Source organism: Pelophylax lessonae (assembly GCF_965119305.1).
Source record: "Pelophylax lessonae genome assembly, chromosome: 2".
Lineage (NCBI taxonomy): Eukaryota > Metazoa > Chordata > Amphibia > Anura > Ranidae > Pelophylax > Pelophylax lessonae.
This window is the reverse complement of record NC_138769.1, coordinates 153508539-153532337: the sequence shown is the minus strand read 5'-3', so window position 1 is coordinate 153532337 and position 23799 is coordinate 153508539. Positions and strand designations below refer to the sequence as shown.

Sequence of the window (23799 nt, the reverse complement as noted above, 5' to 3'; positions counted from 1 at the left end):
AACAGGTCGCACAACACTGGTTATACATTATCAGCACAGAGGGAGACTTTGTCTATCCAAATCAGGTTTAAATAAAAGGGACCATTTCCTCAAAATAATACAAATGTTCTGCAGGGATAAATGTTGTTTTACCTTGACTCAGAACAGGTTAAACAAACTATCACAGCGTGCATCGGGGCAGGTAAATATAAAGAAGAGTTACTCATTACTACGGCTTGAGAAAAATACACCAGCGCTCATTTTTGCTTGTGTGCTTTAATGTTAAATTAAATCCAAGTATGTATGGATTAGTAGATCCTAAATGTAAAAAATATGAAAAAAAAAAAAAAACTCCCAAGAACCCTAGCCAACAAGATGAATCGCAAGGTTTAATCTCACTGGACTTAAAGAATCCCATGTTCTTCTGTAATATTACAGCATTAAATCAATTTGAAGATTGAGTTGTTCTGTAAGACAGCACAGCAAAATCCTTAACTTAAATAATATACATCACTTATTGCTTTCTGGTATACCTAAACAGGTCTGTCGAATGTGAAAATTGAAACTTTGATCATTACTATGATCTACCGGCTTTCCTGCTAAAGTTTTCTATGGTCAGACATTCTCTGTGTCTGCATATCCTCCATGACCACAAGTAAAATATAAAGTGGATATTTAACCACTTTACCTCTGCTCACAGTAATATTACTGCGGCAGAGTGGCTCGTTATCGTCTGACGACGTAATACTACGTCGTCAGACACTCCCCCTTCTGGGCGGCGCTTGCGCGCCACCGGAGGCTCGCTCCCGCTGTTTTCATTCACAGCGGGAGTCGGGCCAGGGGAGGAGCAGCGGCGATCGCCGCTGCTCTTACCCGATCGTCGGGGATCGAGTCTGGAGATCCGCCCGCTGTGTGTAAACACAGCGGGCGGATCTCCATAGTGACAGGGAGTGACAGATCGGACTGTTCAGCATAGCTGGACATCCGATCTGTCCATGACTCACTCAGTCACCTCCCCCCCTACACGTCAGTAAGCACCAGGCATACATTAACCCCTCCCTCTCCAATAAAATTAACCCCTTCCCTGCCAGTGTCATTTTTACAGTAACAGTGCATATATATAGCACTGATTACTGCAGTAATGTCACTGGTACCCCCAAAAGTGTCAAAAATGTCAGTCAAGGGTCCGATCTGTCTGCCGCAATGTCGCAGTCCCGCAAAAAAAATCGCAGATCGCCGCCATTACGCGTTAAAAAAAAAAAACACCAAAAATGACAGAAATCTTTCCCTTTGTTAGTAAACGCAATAACTTTTGCGCAAACCAATCAAAATACGCTTATTGCGATTTTTTTTACCAAACATAGGTAGCAGAAAACAAATTGGCCAAAAATTTTTAAAAAAATTGGTTTTTACATCTTTTTTGGGGGGAATTTCATATAAAAAAATGTTAAAAATATTGTTATTTTTTCAAAATAAACGCTCTTTTTTTGTTTATAGCGCAAAAAGTAAAAATCGCACAGGTGATCAAATACCACCAAAAGAAAGCTCTGCTTGTGGGAAAAAAAGGACGTAAATTTCGTTTGGGTACGGCTTCGCACGACCGCGCAATTGTCAGTTGAAGTCGCACAGCGCCGAATCGCAAAAAGTGGCCTGGACGGAAGACAGCAAAATCCTCCGGTGGTAAAGTGGTTAAAGTGACTCTGCCAAGACAGAAGTATGGGGGCCAGGGCTGCTGTTAGAAACAACCTAAAATGCTGGATATCTGACTTTGTTAGGTTTCATTCATAGTCCCATGAAAAACATGCTGCAAATGGGTGTCAGAAAAATGCCAGGACTACTATCTCTATACTTGGCTCGGGTCAGGGACTCAGCATTGAGTTCAAAACATCAGAATGACAGCCAGAGAACTAGCATTAGTAATGGCAGCCTCCAATAATATCACATGGCAGTGTTGTTTTAAGAAGTGTGCACAGACTTGGTTTCATCCTACTATCATAGTCTTCCTGCAAAGCAAAGGGTTGGGTTGGGTTCCTATTGCAGATACTGAAAAATGTCTACTTCTGTTGCAGCTGAACTGAATATTTAAAGAATAACTCCCCCCAAAGTTTTATACTTACCCAATATATCTTCACTTTGCAGCCCCCTAGATGCATTTGAATGGTGGGCCATTGAGATGCATCCAGAAGAGATTCTTACATGCATGATTAAAAGCAGCTGCCTGTCTGAGACTTTGCAGTGTATCTGGAAGCCTCACATTGAACTACACAGTGAAGATATGACAGTAGTGAGGACAGACAAGTATGAGAAGACTGGGGAATGCAAAGGGTGCAAGGGTTTGTTAAAGTCACGGTGGTCAACTTAAAACTCATTAAGGGCTTCAAATGTGTCCCAACACTTTGAAGGAACCTCTTATATGCAGCGTGTTTTCCTACTTTGAGGTGCATTTCGTTATTACGCAGTTCGTTCAAAATTATTACACTAACAGTGGCCAGAAATCTCAATCCTGCTGCATGTTTTCAAACATATAGCAACACACACTAAAGAGAGAGTGGTAGTATAAGCAGTATGATTAATGTCGTCAGTAAAAGTTACCCCCAGCATTGGTGTCTATGCAATATTAAATCCCAATACTGGGATCAATAGCGACAGTAATAACCCCCTGCAGTGGTGTCATACTTTGCATTAATAAACCCCAGCATTGATGTCAGTGGTAGTATTAACCCCACCCATCTTTCCCACATTGATGGTAAACTGTAGTGGTATTTAAACCCATAAATCCTTAGGTTGTAGTTGTACCAGGATGATAGCTCCAGCCATCATCCCAGGACCAATATTTTCAGCTAGCGATGAGCTTTACTGTAGAAATTATTAGAGTAGCTCTACAGCCGCTTAATCACTTACACAGGGAGCGGAAGGGGGCTCCACCTTCCCCCACCACCCCCTTTTACTGAGTTTCCCTGTGCAATTGGGGAGCCTGGTACCCCTGCCACCGCTGGGTGCACTTCTGAAGTGAGAGGGGAAGGTACATTTTTACCCGCCTCCCCTCTGTGATGTAAGAAACTGTAAACTGCAATCACGGTTTGATCAGATGCTTTAGGGGGCAGGAGAGATTGAATTTACCCCACATCTCTTAGTAAAGTATACCGGTCACTGTCCATGCTATCACAAGGGATGTTGTTTATATATATATATATATATATATATATATATATATATATATATATATATATATATATATATATATATATATATATATATATATATATATGAAAAGCACCCCTGTCCAAGTGATAACAAATTTGCAAGTCGTGCACGCATATGTAAATAGTGATCGCACCACACAGGAGGTATCACCGCAAATGAGAGAGCAATAATTCCAGCACCAGACTTCCTTTTTAACCCTAAACTGGTAACCTGTAAAGACTTTTAAAGCATCGCCTATGGAGATTTTGTAAGTACCACTGTTGCTGCTCCACAAGCGTATGCAATTTTTACCACTTCCCGCCCGCCCTATTGTCGATTGACGTCGGGAAAGTGGTCGCATTACCCCGACCGGACGTCATGACGGCGGCAGGATAATGCACTCTGCGCGCATGTCCGATCTCGGTAAAGAGCCTACCGACGTAGGCTCTTTACCAGGTGACCAGTCGTGTCCAATCACAGCTGGTCACATAGTAAACAGGAAGAGCCGTTGATCGGCTTTCCTCAGTACGTGCCTGACAGGCACGAGTAAAGGAGCGCCAATCGGCGGCTCCCCTGACAGAGGGGGGTCGGCACTGGTAATTGGGTCATTGATTACCAGTGCAGACCCTCTGGGAGGGGGGCACTAGAACCACCAGGGATGCCCACCCATGACCCCAGGGATGTCCACTATAGCCACCAGGGATGGCAATCAGGGCTCAGGGAGCCTCCCATTGCCCTCCCCATCAGTGCTGCCCGCCAGTGCCCTCCCCATCAGTGCTGCCCACCAGTGCCCATCATTGCCATCTGTGTCGCCCACCAGTGCCCATTATTGCCCACCAGTGCCGCCTATCAGTGCCCACCAGTGCCGCCTATCAGTGCCCACCAGTGCCGCCTATTAGTGCCCACCAATGCTGCATATCAGTGCTACCTATCAGTGCCACCCAGCAGTGCCACCCCATCAGTGCAGTCTCATCAGTGTTCATCAGTGCAGGAAAAAAACAATTTATTTACAAAATTGTATAAACAAACAAAAAACTTTTTTTTTTTCAAACTTTTCGGTCTTTTTTTTATTTGTTTAGCAAAAAAGAAAAAACCTTGATGTGATCAAATACCACCAAAGGAAAGCTCTATTTGTGGGGGGAAAATTATATAAATTTGGTGTAGGTACAATGTTGCATGACCGCGCAATTGTCATTCAAAATGCAACAGCGCTAAAAGGTGAAAATTGGCCTGGGCAGGAAGGGGGTAAAAATGCCCTGTATTGAAGTGGTTAAAGTGTGACGTTTTAAGTATCTTTTACTCGGTGTAACAATCTTTTAATTTTTAAGAAAAAAAAAAGGGTATTGCATTGCGTTTGTGTGCGCTAAAATTTATAAAAGCATTTTTTTTGCATTTTAAAATGGCTGCGCAAATATTGTGCGACATTAAAAATTGCAACAAACATTTTATTCTCCAGGTTCTCTGCTATCAAAAAATATATGTTTGGAGGTTCCAAGTAATTTTCTAGCAAAAAAAAAAACAAATGCTGAATTTTACATGTGAGAGCTGTCAAAATTCGCCCTGGGTTCAAGTGGCTAATATACCCTAATTGGGGTGGCCATTGGCATTGTTATTTAACCCCACTCCCCCCACATTAGTGACCAGTGGCATCCAGAAAACCAGTGGTTAAACAGAAAACAGATAATAAAATTAGGGAAATAGATGTATAAATAAAGACTGCATTCATTATGATGGGCAAGGTAGATGAAATTAAGAAGTTAAAGCGCATTATAAAATACAGTAACCAGATTGGCAAACCTCAGTGAGCATTGAGTCACACTTCATGTAAACATACTACTACCTCAAATTGAATATTGATTTTACTGCCCACGTGTGTTGGCCTTCAACTTGAAACACATTAAAAGTTAAATAAAGGGGGGGGGGGGTGGAGAAGGCGACAAATGATGCACAAGTTAACAAGTAATGTTTTGTACATTTCAGGTAATCATAGAGTGACTAATGTGACTGGACTCTATTGCTTCAACGTCAGAGGAAACCTTTTTGGCGAAAAAAAAAAAAAAAAAAAAAAAAATCGAGAATTTGTGGAAAGAACTGAAAACTGCTGTTCACAAACGCTCTCCATCCAACCTCACTGAGCTCGAGCTGTTTTGCAAGGAGGAATGGGCAAAAATTTCAGTCTCTTGATGTGCAAAACTGATAGAGACATACCCCAAGCGACTTACAGCTGTAATCACAGCAAAAGGTGGCGCTACAAAGTATTAACTTAAGGGGGCTAAATAATTTTGCACGCCCAATTTTTCAGTTTATTTGTTAAAAAAGTTTGAAATATCCAATAAATTTCGTTCCACTTCAGGATTGCGTCCCACTTGTTGATTCTTCACAAAAAATTACAGTTTTATATCTTTAGGTTTGAAGCCTGAAATGTGGCAAAAGGTCGCAAATTTCAAGGGGGCCGAATACTTTCGCAAGGCACTGTAGATCTGGAGAATTTAGAGGCCCAGTCAACACCTTAAACTCATTTGGTTCCTCAAACCATTCTTGAATTCATCAGATCAGGCCATGTTTTTCCATGCTCTGTGGTCCAGATTTGATTCTCACATAGCCACTGTGGGCACTTTTGGCTGTAGTCCCTGGTCAGCTTGGGCACCCTGAACAGTCTGCAGATACGCAGACCCAAACGCAACAAACTACAATGCACTGTGTTCTGACCCTTTCTATCAGAACCAGCATTACCTTTTTCAGCAATTTAAACTACAGTAGCTCTTCTATTTGATTGGACTGCATGGGCCAGCCTTTGCTCTTCCATTAATGAGCCTTGGCCATCTCTGACTCTGTCACCGGTTCTCCTTCCTTAGACCTTTTTAGTAGGTCCTGAACTCTGCAGACCAGCAACAAGAGCTGCATTTTGAGTTGCTCTGACTAAGTCATCCAGGCATTATAATTTGGCACTTGTCAAAGAATTACACTTTTTCTGCTTTCAACACATCAGGGGATTTTTTTTAACTCAGGAAGTGGGTGATTTTTAAAGTGTATTTTTACTTTTGCAGTCAAACCTGAGAAAACCCCACTGTTTGGAATATGTTCCCATTTACACAGCCTGCCAAAAAAACAATTGTTTTATTATTTGTTACCTTAGAGTTTGTTTGAAGTAGACCTCTGACAGACTACCAACTGCTCCAAAAATGTGAAATGAGCGAAAACTTAGTCTCTCAGTCTGTCACCACAAAAAAAAAAAAAAAAGGACACAGTGGGCAAAGTAACCCTTTGTTTGGACAGATAATGTTCAACTTTAGTTTACAACTGATAATGAAATCTGCCAGCACAGCACAGAAAGGGTTAAATTATGGAGAATTTACTTCTAAGCTCCCTCTTCAAAGCAGAGGAAAACTTTGGAAGTTGTATGGAGGAAAATGCCTTGTTGATGTCAGAGGTCAGAGAACAATGGGCAGACTAGTTTCAGATGGTAGGCAACAATAAGGCAACAATAACTAAAATAACCACTCGTTACAACCAAGGTATGCAGAATACCTTTTCTGAACGCACAACACATCGAATCGTGAAGCAGAAAACCACACTGTGTGCCACTCTTGTCAGCTAATGACAGGAGAATGAGGCTACAATTCACACAGGTTCACCAAAATTGGATAATAGAAGATCGGAAAAAGGTTGCCTGGTCGGATGAGTCTCGATTTCAGCTGAGACATTCAGATGGTAGGGTCAGAATTTGGCGTAAACAACATGAAAGCATGGATCCATTAACAGTATCTGCACTTGACTTTTGTTCAAAAGTCTTGGTACAAATGATAGACATACTGTATATTTTACATGTTCCTTTGAGTTACATTTAAAATTACCTTCATCTGAAGGATATCACCCTCGTGTGCAGGCCACCCTCGCAGAACCAGACCGGTCCTGGTGTCCAGCAATATAATGAATCCAGATGAATAACCTGCAATAACGCTGCGCCCATTTGGACTAACTGCTAGGTAACGGATGAGGCCTGCATTCATATGGCTGGCTAGCTTGAATTCATGCTAAGGAAGAGAGCATAGACAAATCAGTGTATATTTAACAAGAGTAAAACTGATGACATCTAATGATAGGAACAGTAGTAGTCTTCAACATAAAAATAGGTTGTAAAGCATGGTCATGGTTTCTCCTTTTGTTAGAACTTGCCTACTATAGTGATTACGCCCTACCATTTATACCCAGATATCTTTTAAAGAAGAACACAATAAGTTTAGTGGTAGAAAGGTTTAAGTTTACTCTCAGTAGGGTATTCTTTTACAAAGTTTATAAAGAATAAAAAAAAAAAAAAAAAGATCGCATAATGTGCAGAAATATTCTACTGTGGTAGGGAAGAATAAGAACCCTAACCCTAAGAAAAATCCCAGGATAAGTGTTAACCCCTAACTTTTTTAACTACCAGAGCTGCTATTGTAAGAAGGAAAACTGTGTAGTGTTACACAGGACTACAACGGGCTTTTAAGAGAACCTTCTAACTAAATTATTACTGAGCCATTGCTTCTACTTTGTTGTTGGGAGTGGGTTTTTTTTTTCTCAGAGCAGGTACCTAGTTTTTACAGGTACTTCACCTAGTTCGGCCCCCCCGCAATCTCCCGGGACACATCACAGATCCCAGGAGGCTAAGGGACTATTCACAAAGTGCAGCACAGCTTGTGCATGTGCAGAGAGGAGTTGGCTATGAAGCCACAGAGAGTCACAGGCGGCTTCCCAAAGTCAATATAACGGTACAGGGGGCCCAAAGACGATCGAAGAACCAGCCTGGGTGAAGACAACACTGGATCCCTGGGCTGATATGTGTCTTTTTTATTAAAAGTCAGCAGCTATAGTATTTGTAGCTGATGACTTTAACTTTTCTTTTTTTGTAAGCAGAAGTTTCTTCTTACGTTTAGTCTAGCCTTTGTCACCTTGAGAAAGTTGTCTGCTGTGGCTTCGAAACTGTGTATTATGCTTTTTTGCACATTTTGGTGTCATCATTGTAATAGGACCTCATTAAAATTGCGAGATCTATGGGTTGAATGCTCACTTTTTTTTTCTTCTTTGACAGACCTGTTCATGCTCTAAAAACTTTCCATACTGACAATATTGTTAAAGCCCCTGCACCATGATTTAAATGTACGTTTCGATGTACGTAATCCCCTTTAAAAATGCTTTAACCACTTGCCGACCGCCGCAAGTACATATACTGCGGCGGTCAGCCCCTCACAGGCAAAGTGACGCATCGGTACGTCACTAGCCTGTGAGGCTCTGGGGAGTGAGCGCGCGCCGCCGGAGGCGCGGTCACGGACCCCCCCGCGCTTGTGAGCGGTGGACCCGATGTCCGCCGCTCACTCACGATCGTCCGTGACAGCGGGAGAAAGGCAGGCGGCTAGTGTAAACAAGCCTTTTTTTCTTCTTTATTCATCTGCACTTCCGGGTCCGGCCACTTATAGGCGATTACAACACTCGGCGATTCGCAAGGGCTCTTGGGATAGCGGTGTCCTAGTATCCCAGCATACCTTGCGAATCACCTAGTGACGAAATCTCACATTATTACACCGGCACCAGCTGTACTCAGGGATGTATTGCTTTGAGTCCGCGCTCCACTCCGCCTCCGCCTCCTGGAGGGTGGAGGCGGAGCAGAGCGCGGACTTAAATCAATGCATCCCTAGAGCTCACCGAAGAGGCAGGGCGGAGCGCGGACTCAAAGCAATACCATCCTGAGTACAGCTGGTGCCAGTGTAATAATGCGAGATTTCGTCTCTAAGCAATTCGCAAGGTATGCTGGGATACATGACGCCGCTATCCCAGGAGCCCTTGCGAATCGCCAAGTGACGTAATCGCCTATAGGGGGCCGTACCCAGAAGTGCGGATGCATAAAGAAGAAAAAAAAAAGGTATTGCCTTGCAAAAAAAATGCATTTACATTGGTAAAAGCATTTTTAAAGGGGATTACGTACATCTAAACTTATTAAAATGGGTGGAACTCCGCTTTAAGTAAAAACTGACACATTTCTGACAGGCTACTGTTTTGTACATACAATACAATGCACCTTATTATCATTTGCAAGAGATGGCATTCATAGTCACTTTGCTTAGAAAGTGTTTTTTTGTTTTTTTGTTTTTTTTACTTGCTGATATTTATCAAACCCTTAGCTTCATCCCCCATTTAATATTCCGATACTGCATTTCCTTGCACACATATTCATTGCCTGATGACCACAAATCATTTTTATTGCATTACACAAAGTGAGGATAAAAAGAGTAAGCTTGGAGAGTTCCCCAGAATTACTTCGGAAATTCATTTTAAAGCCAGTGCAAGGATACGTTTCATGTCGCCTAAAAATAATTCATCCCAAAATGGATTTATATACAATTTTTTTTTTTTGGGTGGGGTAGGGTTTTATTCATTACTGTGGATAATCTGCTGGTGGGTGTGTGATATCCGCAACAGATTGCCCCATAAAAAATGTAACTTAAATGAAATCAGAAGCACAGCTTAAGCCAAGCTTAGCTTGTTACAGGATATTTTTTTTTCTTTATGGTGGAGTAGCCAGGAAACTTTACCTAGTAAGCAACATATCGGCAGTGATAGTGAGAGCTCAAAAGACAGAAAACCATATAGAAAGTATAGAAATCTTTGGCAAAGAAAAAAAATTAACAGAACGGTATAGATGAAAACCTGAAGTCCTGGCTTCCGAGGATCGATAAAACGAAGCATCGAGTCAGAGCTTCCAAATGTCACACTGCAGTAAGGTGGAGGCATTGTTGCCACAGCTGTTATGGGTACCTTAGTATCTCCAGCCTCATAAGTGCGAATGGTTTTACCTATAGCGCAGAAAACATTGAAAAGGAAGCTATTGTTAAGGTAATTATAATATTAGAATGACAAACCTTTAAACACAATATAAACCTTAAACACGGAATCACAATACCATACCAGGCACTACAAAAAATAATAGTAATTCTAGATATATCCATCACATATAATTATACCCTTTGTTCCCCTTTAACACAATCTCCCTTTTCAGCTGCTTTAAACCAAAACCAATAAGTCAACACTACCACCGCTTGTTTCATTGGATTAGTCTGAGCTTCTCACTAGGATACTAAAAACTAGGGAAAGGTCAAAATCCTGATCAGTTTTTTTTTTTTTTTACCGCTGTAACAAAAAATGAAACAGAAGTGCCAAACCACTGCTAGAAGGCCCGGATACAACTTTATTTGGGGTTCAAAAGTGCCAAACCAGCTGCTGACAAGGCCTGTGCTTGTAATCACACTGAGAAAAATTAAAGCTGCAATTCATTTAAAGTTTATTAACATTGTTGTCAATCAAGTCCTGATGAAGGGGTGCTCTTGGAAACCAGAAACATGTTTGATACTCTTTGGATTGCCTATCTGACTTATTGGAAAAAAGTTGATTTTGGACCTCTTGGCAGTGGAGTGGCGCTTCAGTTTCAGTTTTACACTACAAGTCAAGGAGACACTGGAGATTCTCTGAGGTGTAGAAGCTGACTGCCTAGGAATCAGATTATTTACATCAAAATCAATACTTTAAAGTGATACTAAACACACACTGTTTTACATTGTTCCCTCCATTTCTGTATGTGGATGATGGCACTAATTATTTTAATTTAAAAAAACAACCCACACATCTAAGTACCTTTTTTCCTTATCGATATACAGCTGTCACATGACCCAGCTCTTTCCAGCCTGTCTGCAGGGAAACATAAGCAGGAGGAGCTTCTAATCTCCTGCTGCTGGTCACGTTAAAAAAAAAAAAAAAAAAAAAAAAGCCTTTGGAATACAGAGTAAAAATAAAATGATTCATAAACAGTTTTTAATTGGCATACAAATATGCCAGTCACAGGATGTGTCATTCTGCTCCAGCCTGTGTCTTAGAATAAGAGAAGATGAAGCCTCCATTATATATGCAATATCCCGTCCTTACAGTGTTTAGCATAAAAAGAAGGGTCGGGACTTTAAATGAGACACATGATCAGTCTGTCAGGATAAGTAAATACATTTAATGATGTCAACAGATGTACACATGATCATAAAAAATTACAGAATAATGAAGCAAATGGGTATTCATTCATGGGTATTACATAAACCGGTAAAAGTTCCTCAGATCCAGTTTTCATAAAAACATATGTAGATGTTGGGATGAGAGTAATAGAGTAGTTGGATAAAATCACAGCAGAATAAACTCAATGTTGCAACAATGCAGGAATGGTATAGTATGATTGAAACATCAAAAAACTCAACGCCTTTCGTGAACTGATAGTGCCACTTCGTCAGGAGTAGAGGTTGGTTTCATAGCTAAAAAAAAAAATATTATTATATATATATATATATAGATATATAGATATAAATATAAATATGTATAGAGCAACAACAACGACGTTCAATGAAGACTGGACAAAAGAGGGAGAGAATAAATCTCCCAGTTTACTAAAACTTACATTGCAGTTGAAATGAGTGCTGGCATGAGAGGCAAGACATGGGGCCAGGGGTCTCCAACGGGAGCTGAGGGAACACCGGGCGTGCAGTATAAGTATAATAAAGTGGTAAAAAATATGAAGTAAAAAATATAGTGCTGCTTTGCCAAATGCTAGGATAAAGAAAGTATATTAATGAGGGGGTGACGCCCAAGCGAATGAAAGGAAATGAGCCAAGTGTGTAGGGCTCATAAACCCGAGTATGGAGGAAGGCAAGTAGTGAGAAATGGAACACCCCGATTGTGAAACCCCATAGGGATGGTGTGACAGGTAAAAACAAGAAGGGAGACCTCGAGAAATGAAGAGTAAAAAGAGACCAAATCCAATAGTGAAGGATGTAGAAGAGCAAGGGGAGTGAGGAAATTAAAAAAAAAAAAAAAAAAATTATATGGAGTGAATACCAGAGAACTGGCCCAGGCTTCCAATGCCATAAAAACATCACCCCACAATGTGTCCCCAGCATCACGCCAGTGCATGTAACAGATCACCAAGAGGGTGAAGGACGCCAAGGTAGACCTACCCACAGGTAATCCGAGTGCACTGAGAGTGGATTGATATTGCCAGTGCATTGGCGCCAAAATGACGTGCTGCGCCGGCGTAGTGCGTGGCGCCAATGCGCGAGGTACCGCCCACCCGATCCACTGCGCCGGGAAGGGCGAAGGGAGAGCGTCCATCAAGCATTGCAGCTCCCGGGGTGAACAGCGGGCAACCAGCCAAGCCACCAGGGACAGCACATGTCCAATACAAGTAATAAACAAAACAGATACAAAAGATACAATTTTGGCGCATGAGTTTTTGCTTCATTCTGTAATTTTTTATGATCATGTGTACATCTGTTGACATCATTAAATGTATTTACTTATCCTGACAGACTGATCATGTCTCTCATTTAAAGTCCCCACCCTTCTCTTATATTCTATTGAATAGGGAAGGAGACGCGTGGCATGTCCCACCAAGAATCTCATTCAAAGTCCCAAAACTTCCCCCCTTTGTTTTTATAGTGTTTAGCTGGTTAGTCAGCATGGAGGAAGAGGGAGGGAGTGGGTTGTCACTTACCACTGTGTATATGCCCACTTGTGTCACTTTATACCCATATGGGGTGCTCAGATGTGATAGGGAGGAAATGTTTAGCATAGAAACTCACTGAAAACTGAGCATGTGCAGAGTTGCCACCACAGCTGCAAAATCCTTAGCTTAATAGAGGCCATGAACAGAAGGTGGAGATAGAGAACAGCAGGACACTTTAGACAGCAACACCAGTGGGACAACCCTATGGGTCCAATGCTATTTTTGCTATTTTTCTAAGTTACTCATAATTTATTTTTATTGCAGTTTGTGTCCCTTTTTTTGCAAAGAATCACAATCACCATTTGTCCTGGTAATCACTGTAACCTAGACAGAGTTTTGACTAGGAAAAGTATCAAGATTGCTTACTGTGATTTATTGTAGAGAGAACGTAAAAACATAAGGCCATACTACAGCAGATTGTAATAGGCTGTCACCATTTCTCTGTGTAACATGGGTGTCCACAGAAAAGTGCAATTTAATAATATGAGGAAGGCTATTATGCATCTGTAGATATCACGTCTAATGCCATGTTTTCATGCAAACAATTAAAAAAAAAAAAAACATAACTCCACACTTTAACCACTTAACGCAAACTGACGTAGACCCACGTCGGTTGCATTTAAGTGGTTGTACCGGGATGATGCCTCTAGCTAGAGGCATCATTCCGGCACAGTTGTTTAGAGCCGGCGGTCTGCTTTCCTGCGGTAACGACCGATGCAGCCCGTTTGATCGTTACCCCTGCTAAAGGCGGTAGATTCAAAAAATTAGTTTTCTGCGTTTTGAATACATGGAAGTCTAGTGGAGGGGTTTGGGGTCTTTTAGACCCCGATGCCTCCATAAAGAGTACCTGTCATTGAATATTGCTGTCACAAGGGATGTTTACATTGTTTGTGAGAGACAGCAATAAAAGATCAGATTTATTTATTTTTTTAAAACCTGTGAAAAAAATTAAATCAAATAGGAAAAAAAAAAAAAAACGTAGCCGCCCCCCTGAGTTTGCGCACAAAAGAAAAACGTATATGGAAGTCGCGCCACAAATGAAATCGCTGTTCAAACCATGTGAGGTATCGCCGCGATCGCCAGAGTGTGATCAATAATTAAAAAAAAGCTACACTCTAACTCTAAAACTGGTAACCCTTAAGAATTTTTAAAGCGTTGCCTATGGAGATTTTTATTGACCGTAGATTTTCGCCATTCCACAGGTGTGCGCAATTTTAAACTGTAACATGTTGGGTATCTATTTACTCAGCGTGACATATTTCACAATATACAAAAAAAAAAAAATGGGCTAACTTTACTGTTTAGTTTATTTTAAATGCAGGGAAATGTGATTTTTCGTAATTATTCCCCAAAAAATGGCATTTGAAAGACCGCTGCGCAAATACCACATCACAACAAATATTGCAATGACTGCCATTTTATTCTCCAGAGTCTTTGCTAAAAAAATATATATGATGTTTGGGGGTTCTAAGTAGTTTTCTAGCAAAAAATACCGATTTTAACTTGTAAACAAAAAGTGTCAAAAATAGGCTCAGTCTTGAAGTGGTTAAAGAGGAAGTAAACCTCCTCTGACACTTTTACCTATAGGTAAGCCTATGATAAGGCTTACCTATAGGTACTAGGTACTGTAAATATCTCCTAAACATGTACCGTTTAGGAGATATTTACCTTACATGCAGCCAGTGACGACACTGGCGCATGCGCTCTGAAGGAACGGCCGCTGGTGCCATTTCTTCAGAGCCCCGTGCCGTGACTGTCGGCTCCCGCGCGCAGGAGTGACGTCACCGTGGCTCCGGCCAATCAGATGGATGCCGCAATCCCAGAAGACGGGCGACTGGACATGTCGCCCGTCATACAGGTAAGCGGGCGGCACGGCGGGGGCTCGTTCTAAGGTAAGTATTTTATAATGAGCTAGTATGCGATGCATACTAGCTCATTATGTGTTTCTCTTACAGGTTGCCAAAAAAAAAAAAAAAAAAAAAGTTGTATGGGTTTACAACCTCTTTAAGGTAGAGGTTGTTTACAGTGGTGGCTGGTACTCTATCAGTCGGGGGGGGGGGGGTGTTGGCAATGGGCGGCAGATGGATGTGTAAATACAAGTACGCCAGAAAGTCTCCCTGATGAAGGGAACAAACAGCAGGCCTTGAGGATTACATGCAGAATTTCTAAGCCCTTTTTGTCACAGGAACTGGGGCACTAGTCACTTGATCAAGATGATGTGCTAAAAGACATAAGTCAGTGCTAGAAGACATAATGTCTGTCCTACTGGATGCACTACTGGAAAGTAGGGGTGCATCTTCAAGACAGAGGTTTTGTGTAGGTTGGGAGAAATTCGGAAGTCTGGAGATTGCAGTTAAACTGGGCACCTAGTTTGGGTCTGGTCTTTGAGGTCAAGGCCTGGGAGTAATGAAAGGAAACATTTCAATCAAAGAGTCTGCCACATGTCCACTGACAGAGACTCAAAGAAATTAAGATGGAAAACATCCACCAACCTGTACACACTGTAGCCTAAGGATGCTGGCATGAGCTCTGAAACACTCCACTAGCAGAGCATCAGTGTAAGGGAAACAGGATCCTTTATCAAGCCTCAGTCTACTCTCCTAGTGTTTGACAGACTGAAATCACAGCCAGGGCAGGTCTCAATGTAGGGCCTGCCAGGGAAAACAAGATTTTGAAAACAAATCTCCAAATGTTTAATCAAGAGATTTTTAAAGACATGCCCATCTTGCACTGTAATTGTAAGTGATAATTTAAGACAGGAAACTGGGGTCCAGAGTAGGAATGGCCAATTTCCTAAAGATTCCTCGAATGGGTAAAGGGCAATGTAATGGCAGAGGGAGAGTTTATCAGAAGTCCCTCAGTTTCCATATAGGACTTCTGGGACTACAGGGTGTCATCAACCTAAGGGATCCTAAACAGGTAGCAGCTCCTGTAAAAGCTACAGATTGGTCTTCTTGTTTCCAAGTGGTGTGCATCCAATACGTTAAGAGCTGAAATGCTCTCCCTATGCCTAGGAGCAAGGGCAGCTGCCTGTGGCTCCTCAAGACCAATGGTATGTGCACAAGATTTCTGAGATTCCACACCAGATACTCTGCGGCTGAAGACTCAGACGCCACAGGCTGATTAGATCCTTCTGGAAGGGAAGGCATGGAGGTACGCCTATAGCCTCTGTGGTCAGAGTTAGCAATCAAGGTTGAAGTGACCCATAAAATCCAGCATAAGTGCAATAACTTTCTGGACAGAACTGCAGAAGGAGCCTCAACAGATGGAGTTAAAGACGACACTGAGGAGCGTAGGGACACAAGCAGAGTACAACATTCAAGGCTATCAGTAGCAACAAAATGAGGTTGAAAGATTGTAAGAGGTGCATGAAAGTCAGCCAGCCCCCAGTCTGATGTACTCACCCTCCAGTCTGTCACCAACCAAATAAAACCTGTCTCTTGGTACAAAGAACAGGGGTTTAGTTGACACACATTTGCAAACGCATGTGAAAGCTGCAGAGCCACTTCACGGCACCCTGTTTAAATCTGCAGTCCTACACTCTTAATTTAGTGTCCTCACACTGGAGGCACATGGCCGCTAATGGGTGGATGGGGAACAGGTGAGAGGGAGACAGCCCAACCTCCCCCAACCCATCCCCATGCACGACTGGCTGTTGTCTCAAAAGCTCAAATAATTAGGTTATAATATAACCATGGTGCAAACTGGAAAAGACCAGCTGAAAAGCATTACACCTCCATCCCCTTGTTGGATGCAGTATATGGATAGGAAGGGATTTTATGTATGGGGCATGGCCTGTAAAGCACACTGCCTTTGAAATCCCTAATTTCCTTTGGGACTTTATATGAGACAAGCAGGTCATGCTATTGGTCTCCATCCCTGTATACGGAAAACACTAGGGTCAAATCAAAACTGCATCCACCAAAAACGCACGAAAATCGTACGGTGGGACTTTAGATGAGGCACCAAGCTGTAAGCAAGGTGTCTCCATCCCTGGTTGCTTTAAACATATTGGACTAGTTGGGACTTTAGATGAGACCCAAGCTGGTGTTGCCCGGCGTCTCCATCCCTATAACGAGAAACAAAATGAGGTTGAAAGATTGTAAGAGGTGCATGAAAGTCAGCCAGTCTGGCCGTGAAGTGGCTCTGCAGCTTTCACATGCGTTTGCAAATGTGTGTCAACTAAACCCCTGTTCTTTGTACCAAGAGACAGGTTTTATTTGGTTGGTGACAGACTGGAGGGTGAGTACATCAGACTGGGGGCTGGCTGACTTTCATGCACCTCTTACAATCTTTCAACCTCATTTTGTTTCTCGTTATAGGGATGGAGACGCCGGGCAACACCAGCTTGGGTCTCATCTAAAGTCCCAACTAGTCCAATATGTTTAAAGCAACCAGGGATGGAGACACCTTGCTTACAGCTTGGTGCCTCATCTAAAGTCCCACCTTACGATTTTCGTGCGTTTTTGGTGGATGCAGTTTTGATTTGACCCTAGTGTTTTCCGTATACAGGGATGGAGACCAATAGCATGACCTGCTTGTCTCATATAAAGTCCCAAAGGAAATTAGGGATTTCAAAGGCAGTGTGCTTTACAAGCCATGCCCCATACATAAAATCCCTTCCTATCCATATACTGCATCCAACAAGGGGATGGAGGTGTAATGCTTTTCAGCTGGTCTTTTCCAGTTTGCACCATGGTTATATTATAACCTAATTATTTGAGCTTTTGAGACAACAGCCAGTCGTGCATGGGGATGGGTTGGGGGAGGTTGGGCTGTCTCCCTCTCACCTGTTCCCCATCCACCCATTAGCGGCCATGTGCCTCCAGTGTGAGGACACTAAATTAAGAGTGTAGGACTGCAGATTTAAACAGGGTGCCGTGAAGTGGCTCTGCAGCTTTCACATGCGTTTGCAAATGTGTGTCAACTAAACCCCTGTTCTTTGTACCAAGAGACAGGTTTTATTTGGTTGGTGACAGACTGGAGGGTGAGTACATCAGACTGGGGGCTGGCTGACTTTCATGCACCTCTTACAATCTTTCAACCTCATTTTGTTTCTCGTTATAGGGATGGAGACGCCGGGCAACACCAGCTTGGGTCTCATCTAAAGTCCCAACTAGTCCAATATGTTTAAGGCTATCAGTAGCAGACCCTTGAAAGGGTGCAATGCAGGCAGTAATGGATCCATTATTGGATTGTGCCTGGTACACCAGAATTTGTTCATGCGTATCTGGGATCCAACATGTCCCACTGCAAAACAGAGTCCCACCTTAAATACTCACTAATGGGCGAGAGATTCAGATGACTGGAAGTGTCCAGGTCACTGTAGGCGGGCAGTAAAAACAGAGAAGGAACCACATGTCTCTTGCAATTAGGAGCAGTGGTGGATGTCGCTATCTCATGCTGAATAGTGGGAACAAGATTGCAGAAGGCATGCACATAATACGCCACCTAGCGCACAGTGCTTGGTCTCTAATGTTAAACTTTTCCTCAGTAAATTAATGGGAAAATAGGGATAATGAAGCACGATGTTATATTAATGGGGTAGCTCCCAGTTCACTGACCCACATGGCCTGCTCATAAAATTAAACTTCAGACCAGAAATTAAGCTAAAGCTCTGGTCTGGAAGGTGCAATGTGGCTAACATAGTACGCCTAGGTCTGGAAAGTGCCTAAAAACTGAGCCCAGTGCCTGAAGGTCGAATCCCAACAAAAGTCCAGGCCTGCGAGGTTCAGGTACAGCCTCCAAAGCCAATGCTGAGAATATGCTCACCTGGATAGCCAATGTTTTAAAAAGGAAACCAGCTCAGGCAGTGATAAAAATTGAAGGAAAGGGGCATCCATCTACCTAGAACACTAGCAAACTAAGGCTTTCTGGGAGTAGAAGGGGTTTTACCAGGTGGGCCATGAAGTTCGTTTGCCAATGTCTAAATCCTCCTGTAGGCGGCAGTAAAACCCAATAGCTTCTCAATCCTGTGCCCCTCCATGAAGAAGAAAAATGTGTTTTCTACCATACACCCCCAAAGAGGGAAAAACACCCTCTAAACAGCAGCCTGCAAAACCTTGGGGCCAAAAGAAGCATCCGCAGATACCAAAACATCTATTAGGAAGGAACGACGAACACGGGCAAAGAAAGACCTTAACTTTGTGGCCCACCATAATGAGTATGACAAGATAACGCCGCCAGCTCTGATACCCTGCGAGCAGAAGTGAAAGCCACCAAAAAGGCCACCTTCTGGGACAGCGTAAGTAGGGGAATCTTCCGAATATTATCAAACCAAGTTCAGATTCCAAGGCGGTAGAGGAGACCGCAACGGTGGAGTCAGATGTCAAACCTCTTGATGAAAGGTACGCACCAGGGAGTGCGTAGCCAGAGGTCGCTGAAAGAAGACCCCCAAGGCAGACACCAAGGCTGACACCTGACCCTATTGCGGGCCACAGATTCCACCTTCCTGTCAGCTGGGTCTTTAAAACCTGGAGATTCATATACCGGAATCATGGTCCACCACTGGTAGAACAGTTAATTTCTTGAGAAGAAATTCCTAAAAGGGTTACCGTACCGCACTACAAAAGCGTATAGGAACCACAAAGAAACGTTTCCAACGCTCCCACTCTTTGGAGACAAATTTGTCAAAACAGGAGGGATAAGGAAACGCATTTTCCATGCGAGACGGCTTGTGGATGCCAAAGGGGACCGGCACCTCTGCCGCAGCATCAGAGCATCCGCCATTCCTAAAGTATCCTGGACAAATGCAACCAGTGCGTCAACCAGCATAACTACAGAGGTGAAGAAATCATCCCCATTATCTGATAATCAGGGAGCATGGCTGCAGACCCCGCAGGGTGGGCCACGTCCTTGGCGGTCGAGTCAGATTCAGGATCTGATGAGACAGATGGGGCAGGGGAAGGCTGGGGATGTATTTTGCTAGCCTGCCGCCCAAAGGCCACCTCCACCCAGGAAAGAAAAGAATTCCAAGACCGCCGTCAATGCACCAATGGAGGGCAAGACCCAGAGAGACCTGCAACATCTAAGATGGGTCAGGTGGGGAAACGTGCTCCTGAGACTCCATGGGTAAAGAGGGGGACCCCCACAAAAAGTGTCTAGCACAGCTATGGGCCACCGTGCCGGTAGCACCACCGGGTCACTAGTAAGCAGAGCACCCCACAACCTGCACCAGGGAGAGGGAGGGACCCCACCAGAGTAGCGCCTTTCTGCACCAGGAAGCACTGCTCCAGGGGAAAGAAAAAATCCAGGAGTCAACACCAAGGAAAAGGAGGAGCCCCAGAGGCTCCCCTGTTATGGCTGCCACTCTATTAGCACACCGGACCAACAAAAAAATAGCCGGACTACACAAACATGGCTGCCGGCCATTGAAAAACCATAGGCTATGACAAAATGGCCCCAGCTACCCAGGAGGGATCCCTGGAGCCCTGGCATGTGACCAGCAAGGAGAGAGGGGGGACCAGGCACAGGACCACAGTAACAGTCAGCCCCCCCCCTCCTCCAGCCAAAAAGCCCAGGAACCGCCGGCATGCCCCACCCCCCCCCCCCCCAGGTCAGTGCAGCACACTAGCCCCAGTCACTATCTCAAACCACCACGCTACCCCAGATGAGAAGGGTCGGCAGGAGGTTGGGTACCAGATGGTCCACAGGGACCACCAACAACCAAGCGGGGGGGGGTCTTAGGGGAAGGAGGGGCCGGCATTCACCCCCAAAACCCTCCAGGGGGAGAGGGAGGGATAACTACTCACCATACCAGGAAACAGGCGGGCATTGCTCCAGACAGCACCTTCTCGCCATTGAGGAATGGTGCCACTCAGGCCAAGACCTGGTTGTATGCAACCTCACGAGGCATTTAACTCACAGGCCAGCCCCCATCCAGTGGGGCTAGGTCACGGCAGCCCTAGCGTGGAGCGGTGGTCTACACATGCTCACTGGCCAGACTGGGGTGACTACTGGATCTAAATTATCCAGCCTGGCAGTTGATTGTAGATCTCGCAGGAAAAAAAAACAAGAGAAAAAAAAAAAAGCCATTTAAAAGAAAAAAATTGCCAAGACCAGAGATCCTTACTGCTGACTAGACAGAAAAAAACTGAAGACCTATAGTAGAGAGGGGGAGTATACAACCTGGGACTGACCATAGGCATAGCCAAGTGTTTTTTCTGCCTAGTGTCCTACTCCTGCAGGGGGCAATATATTCCTATGGTTGTGAATAATAGGGAGCTGTGTCCGTCAATGAATGAAAGAGAAAATTTAACCCAAAAAAAAGATCCCATACTCTACACACACACACACACACACACACACACACACACACACACACACACACACACTAGATAAAAAGGAATAATTCAATCTCATTTAGTCAATAATTAAGTCAGACTGGACTATCATAGTCAAACATTTTAACCAACAGCAGGTCCATTGGACCTCCTTTCTCATAACAGAATTAAGAATCTAAAGCCATATAAATAACACTTACATGATTTATTGTAGGTCTGTGCCTTTAAAGTGATATTAAACCCAGAAGCAAACATTATCTTGCAGCTTAATTTTTAGATGTGGTGGTTGCATTAGTTTTATTCTTTAGCCTTTCTCTTTATTTTTATCTGGTGATCTGGCCAGTAAGTCTGCGGTTTTTCAAAAGCTCTCCTACAAATGTAGCATTTTGTAATGCGGAGACAAACCGTTTACTTCTACCGGGTGCTCAAAATGATCCGCTTTTATTTATTCACGTAAAACCTTTATCCCAAAAGAAGAAAAAATGGTTTGCTGTAACTGCAATGTTAGCTGGAGTTTGGCTTCAATTTGTTAGTGTATTTAAATTTGCTGGTACATCTAACACACCCCTCCCCCCACACTGACATGCTGCTGTCCAAAGGTGCCCCCCTGTGCTACTTCATCCAGAATGGAGGGCACTCTAATACAGGAGATGCGTTACTGACAACATTACCAGGTGAAAACACAGATGAAAAAGCCTAAAAAAGAAAAACTAAGCATACCTAATGATTGGTAAGCTGCAAAATATTGCATTTTTGGTTTTTGTTTAATACTGCTCATCACAATGAAAACATGTGCCATAATGAGCTACAACCATTGCTGGGACTAGGTCATTCAGCACCCAGGAAAAATCAAATAATGAAAAAGTCCATCAAAAGTGAACAAAGTCTCTTTCAACTGAAGATGAGTGATAACCAATAATTCCGTGTCAGGGTGACAGGTGAAGAAATACAAACAGGTGTGATTTCACTGATAAGTGCTCAGGTGGCCTCTTACCGCAAAAAAGATCCAAAGATAATGAGTGAACTAACGGTGAGTAGTGATGGTGACACCCTAAGGTAAAGTGGATTCTTACCACAAGTTAGGGAGAAGTGAGCTGTAGCTGTGGTACCAAAGAATCCAATTCCTGGTCAGCTTGGAATGGGAATAATCTCCACTGGGATGGATAGATCAAACGGCTCCTTTACTGCATGGATCCGGAATGACTCCGGATATGGGAATTCAAAGGAATAACCACCATGGAAAAAAGTAGGGAACTTTTTAGTTGGCCTAGGTCAGTGATGTGTCACTTAATTGTATCATATGGCAATATGACACGTTTGTTTATCATTCTTAGAAGCGCACTTTTATAATTTATAATAATTTATTTATTATAATCTTGTTCTGCATACCTACCCTTTTCACAGTACTGCTTCTATCCTACACTCATTGGTTCCTGCACCTTTTTCACTTTTTCATTCAGCACCCAGGGCCAAGATGGCAATCTGCCCTGCCCCTTCTCCAAGATGAAGGGGCGGGCCTAATAGTGGTGCGTGGCATAAAATGTATATAAGGTTTGTGGCATGTGCTAAAATAGTACGGATAGCGTTACACTACAGTGGAAAAAAAAAAACAGCAAAACTGCGCTATTCAAAAATAAATAGGAAAAATTGCGTGCATACAACAGCAGCAACTCTTCTGTGGGACACACACAGCATATAGATTGTAATCCAAATAGAACTGCGCATAAAATATAAAGAAATTAAGTCCAAAGTCCATTCAATCACAAAGTGCAGTGGGAGTGGGAAAAACTGCCGATGCATTGGTGGTGTCACTGAGGAGTCAGTGGGATGAAGGAGGCAAGGGCTCTGAGGTGTGCATAGAACTAAAGGGATCTAGGGGGGGGGGGGTTCTGAGGAAGTAAGGGGGACTGAAAGGGCTCATTGAAATGGTGACTGACAGCAGCAGGAGCCAATGGCTTCTCTGAGCCAGTGAGGAGGAAGCGAGCAGACAGAGCCTCTGCTCTCCTGCACATCAGTGGATTGAGATTGGGCTCAAATATGTACTGTATAATTGCGGGGCTGGGAAGGAAGCTGCATGCAGAAGGTTTTTTACCTTAATGCACTGCATAGAACGCATTATGGTAAAAAAAAAACATTCTTCCTTTAGAATTATGGTAGGCATCTGCTCTGTAAGTTGTTGGTATGTCTAAAATGTCAAACATGGATTGTAGCATTATGGCACTTTGTATCACTGGCCATTTATGGCTGCACCAAGATTGTAATGGCTGTACAAAAACCATTAGTGAAGGCACATTCTCCTAAAAGGCTTACCTTTGGAATTACTCAGAAGTCTTTTCCTTTTTTTTGGTGACAGTTATTTTCACACTTATCAGTTCAAAGCACAACCAGGTGCAAATTACCATGTAACACAGAGGTTTATTTCAATTTAAAAAAAGTTGTTTTTTAAACTGATGCAACTGAGCAGAAGCAGCGATATAAAAAACAGCCACTAGATGGCAGAAAAGGAATTCTTTAAGAAGACTGGATTGCTGAATACAATATTTGTGAACTGTAGATCACACACGCATACACACATCCCCCCTACTTTTCTTAGTTAAAATGAAAGCTATTAGAAATAAAAGACTATAGACAGTGAATTTATGTACTCATTATTTAGGATAAGGCAGCATTTATTGCCTAGAGGCAATGCACCCAAGCCACCCCAAAATACACTGGGGAGCTGGGAAGAATAACGGTGTGGGGCCCCTAGCAGCCAACAAAATGCATATACCTACAGTGGGTACG

General features: G+C 43.1%; 1 protein-coding gene across 1 annotated transcript in view; it reads right to left on the bottom strand.

The window, feature by feature from the left end:
* Window positions 1-23799, bottom strand: part of WDR81 (WD repeat domain 81) — a 90150-nt gene that overhangs the window by 12392 nt on the left and 53959 nt on the right. The window contains exons 8-9 of the mRNA XM_082244832.1: window positions 9847-9992; window positions 7017-7196 (exon numbers count right to left, since the gene is read on the bottom strand). Of these exons, the coding sequence (XP_082100958.1) occupies window positions 7017-7196; window positions 9847-9992 (326 nt within the window). The remainder of the gene's footprint in view (window positions 1-7016; window positions 7197-9846; window positions 9993-23799) is intronic.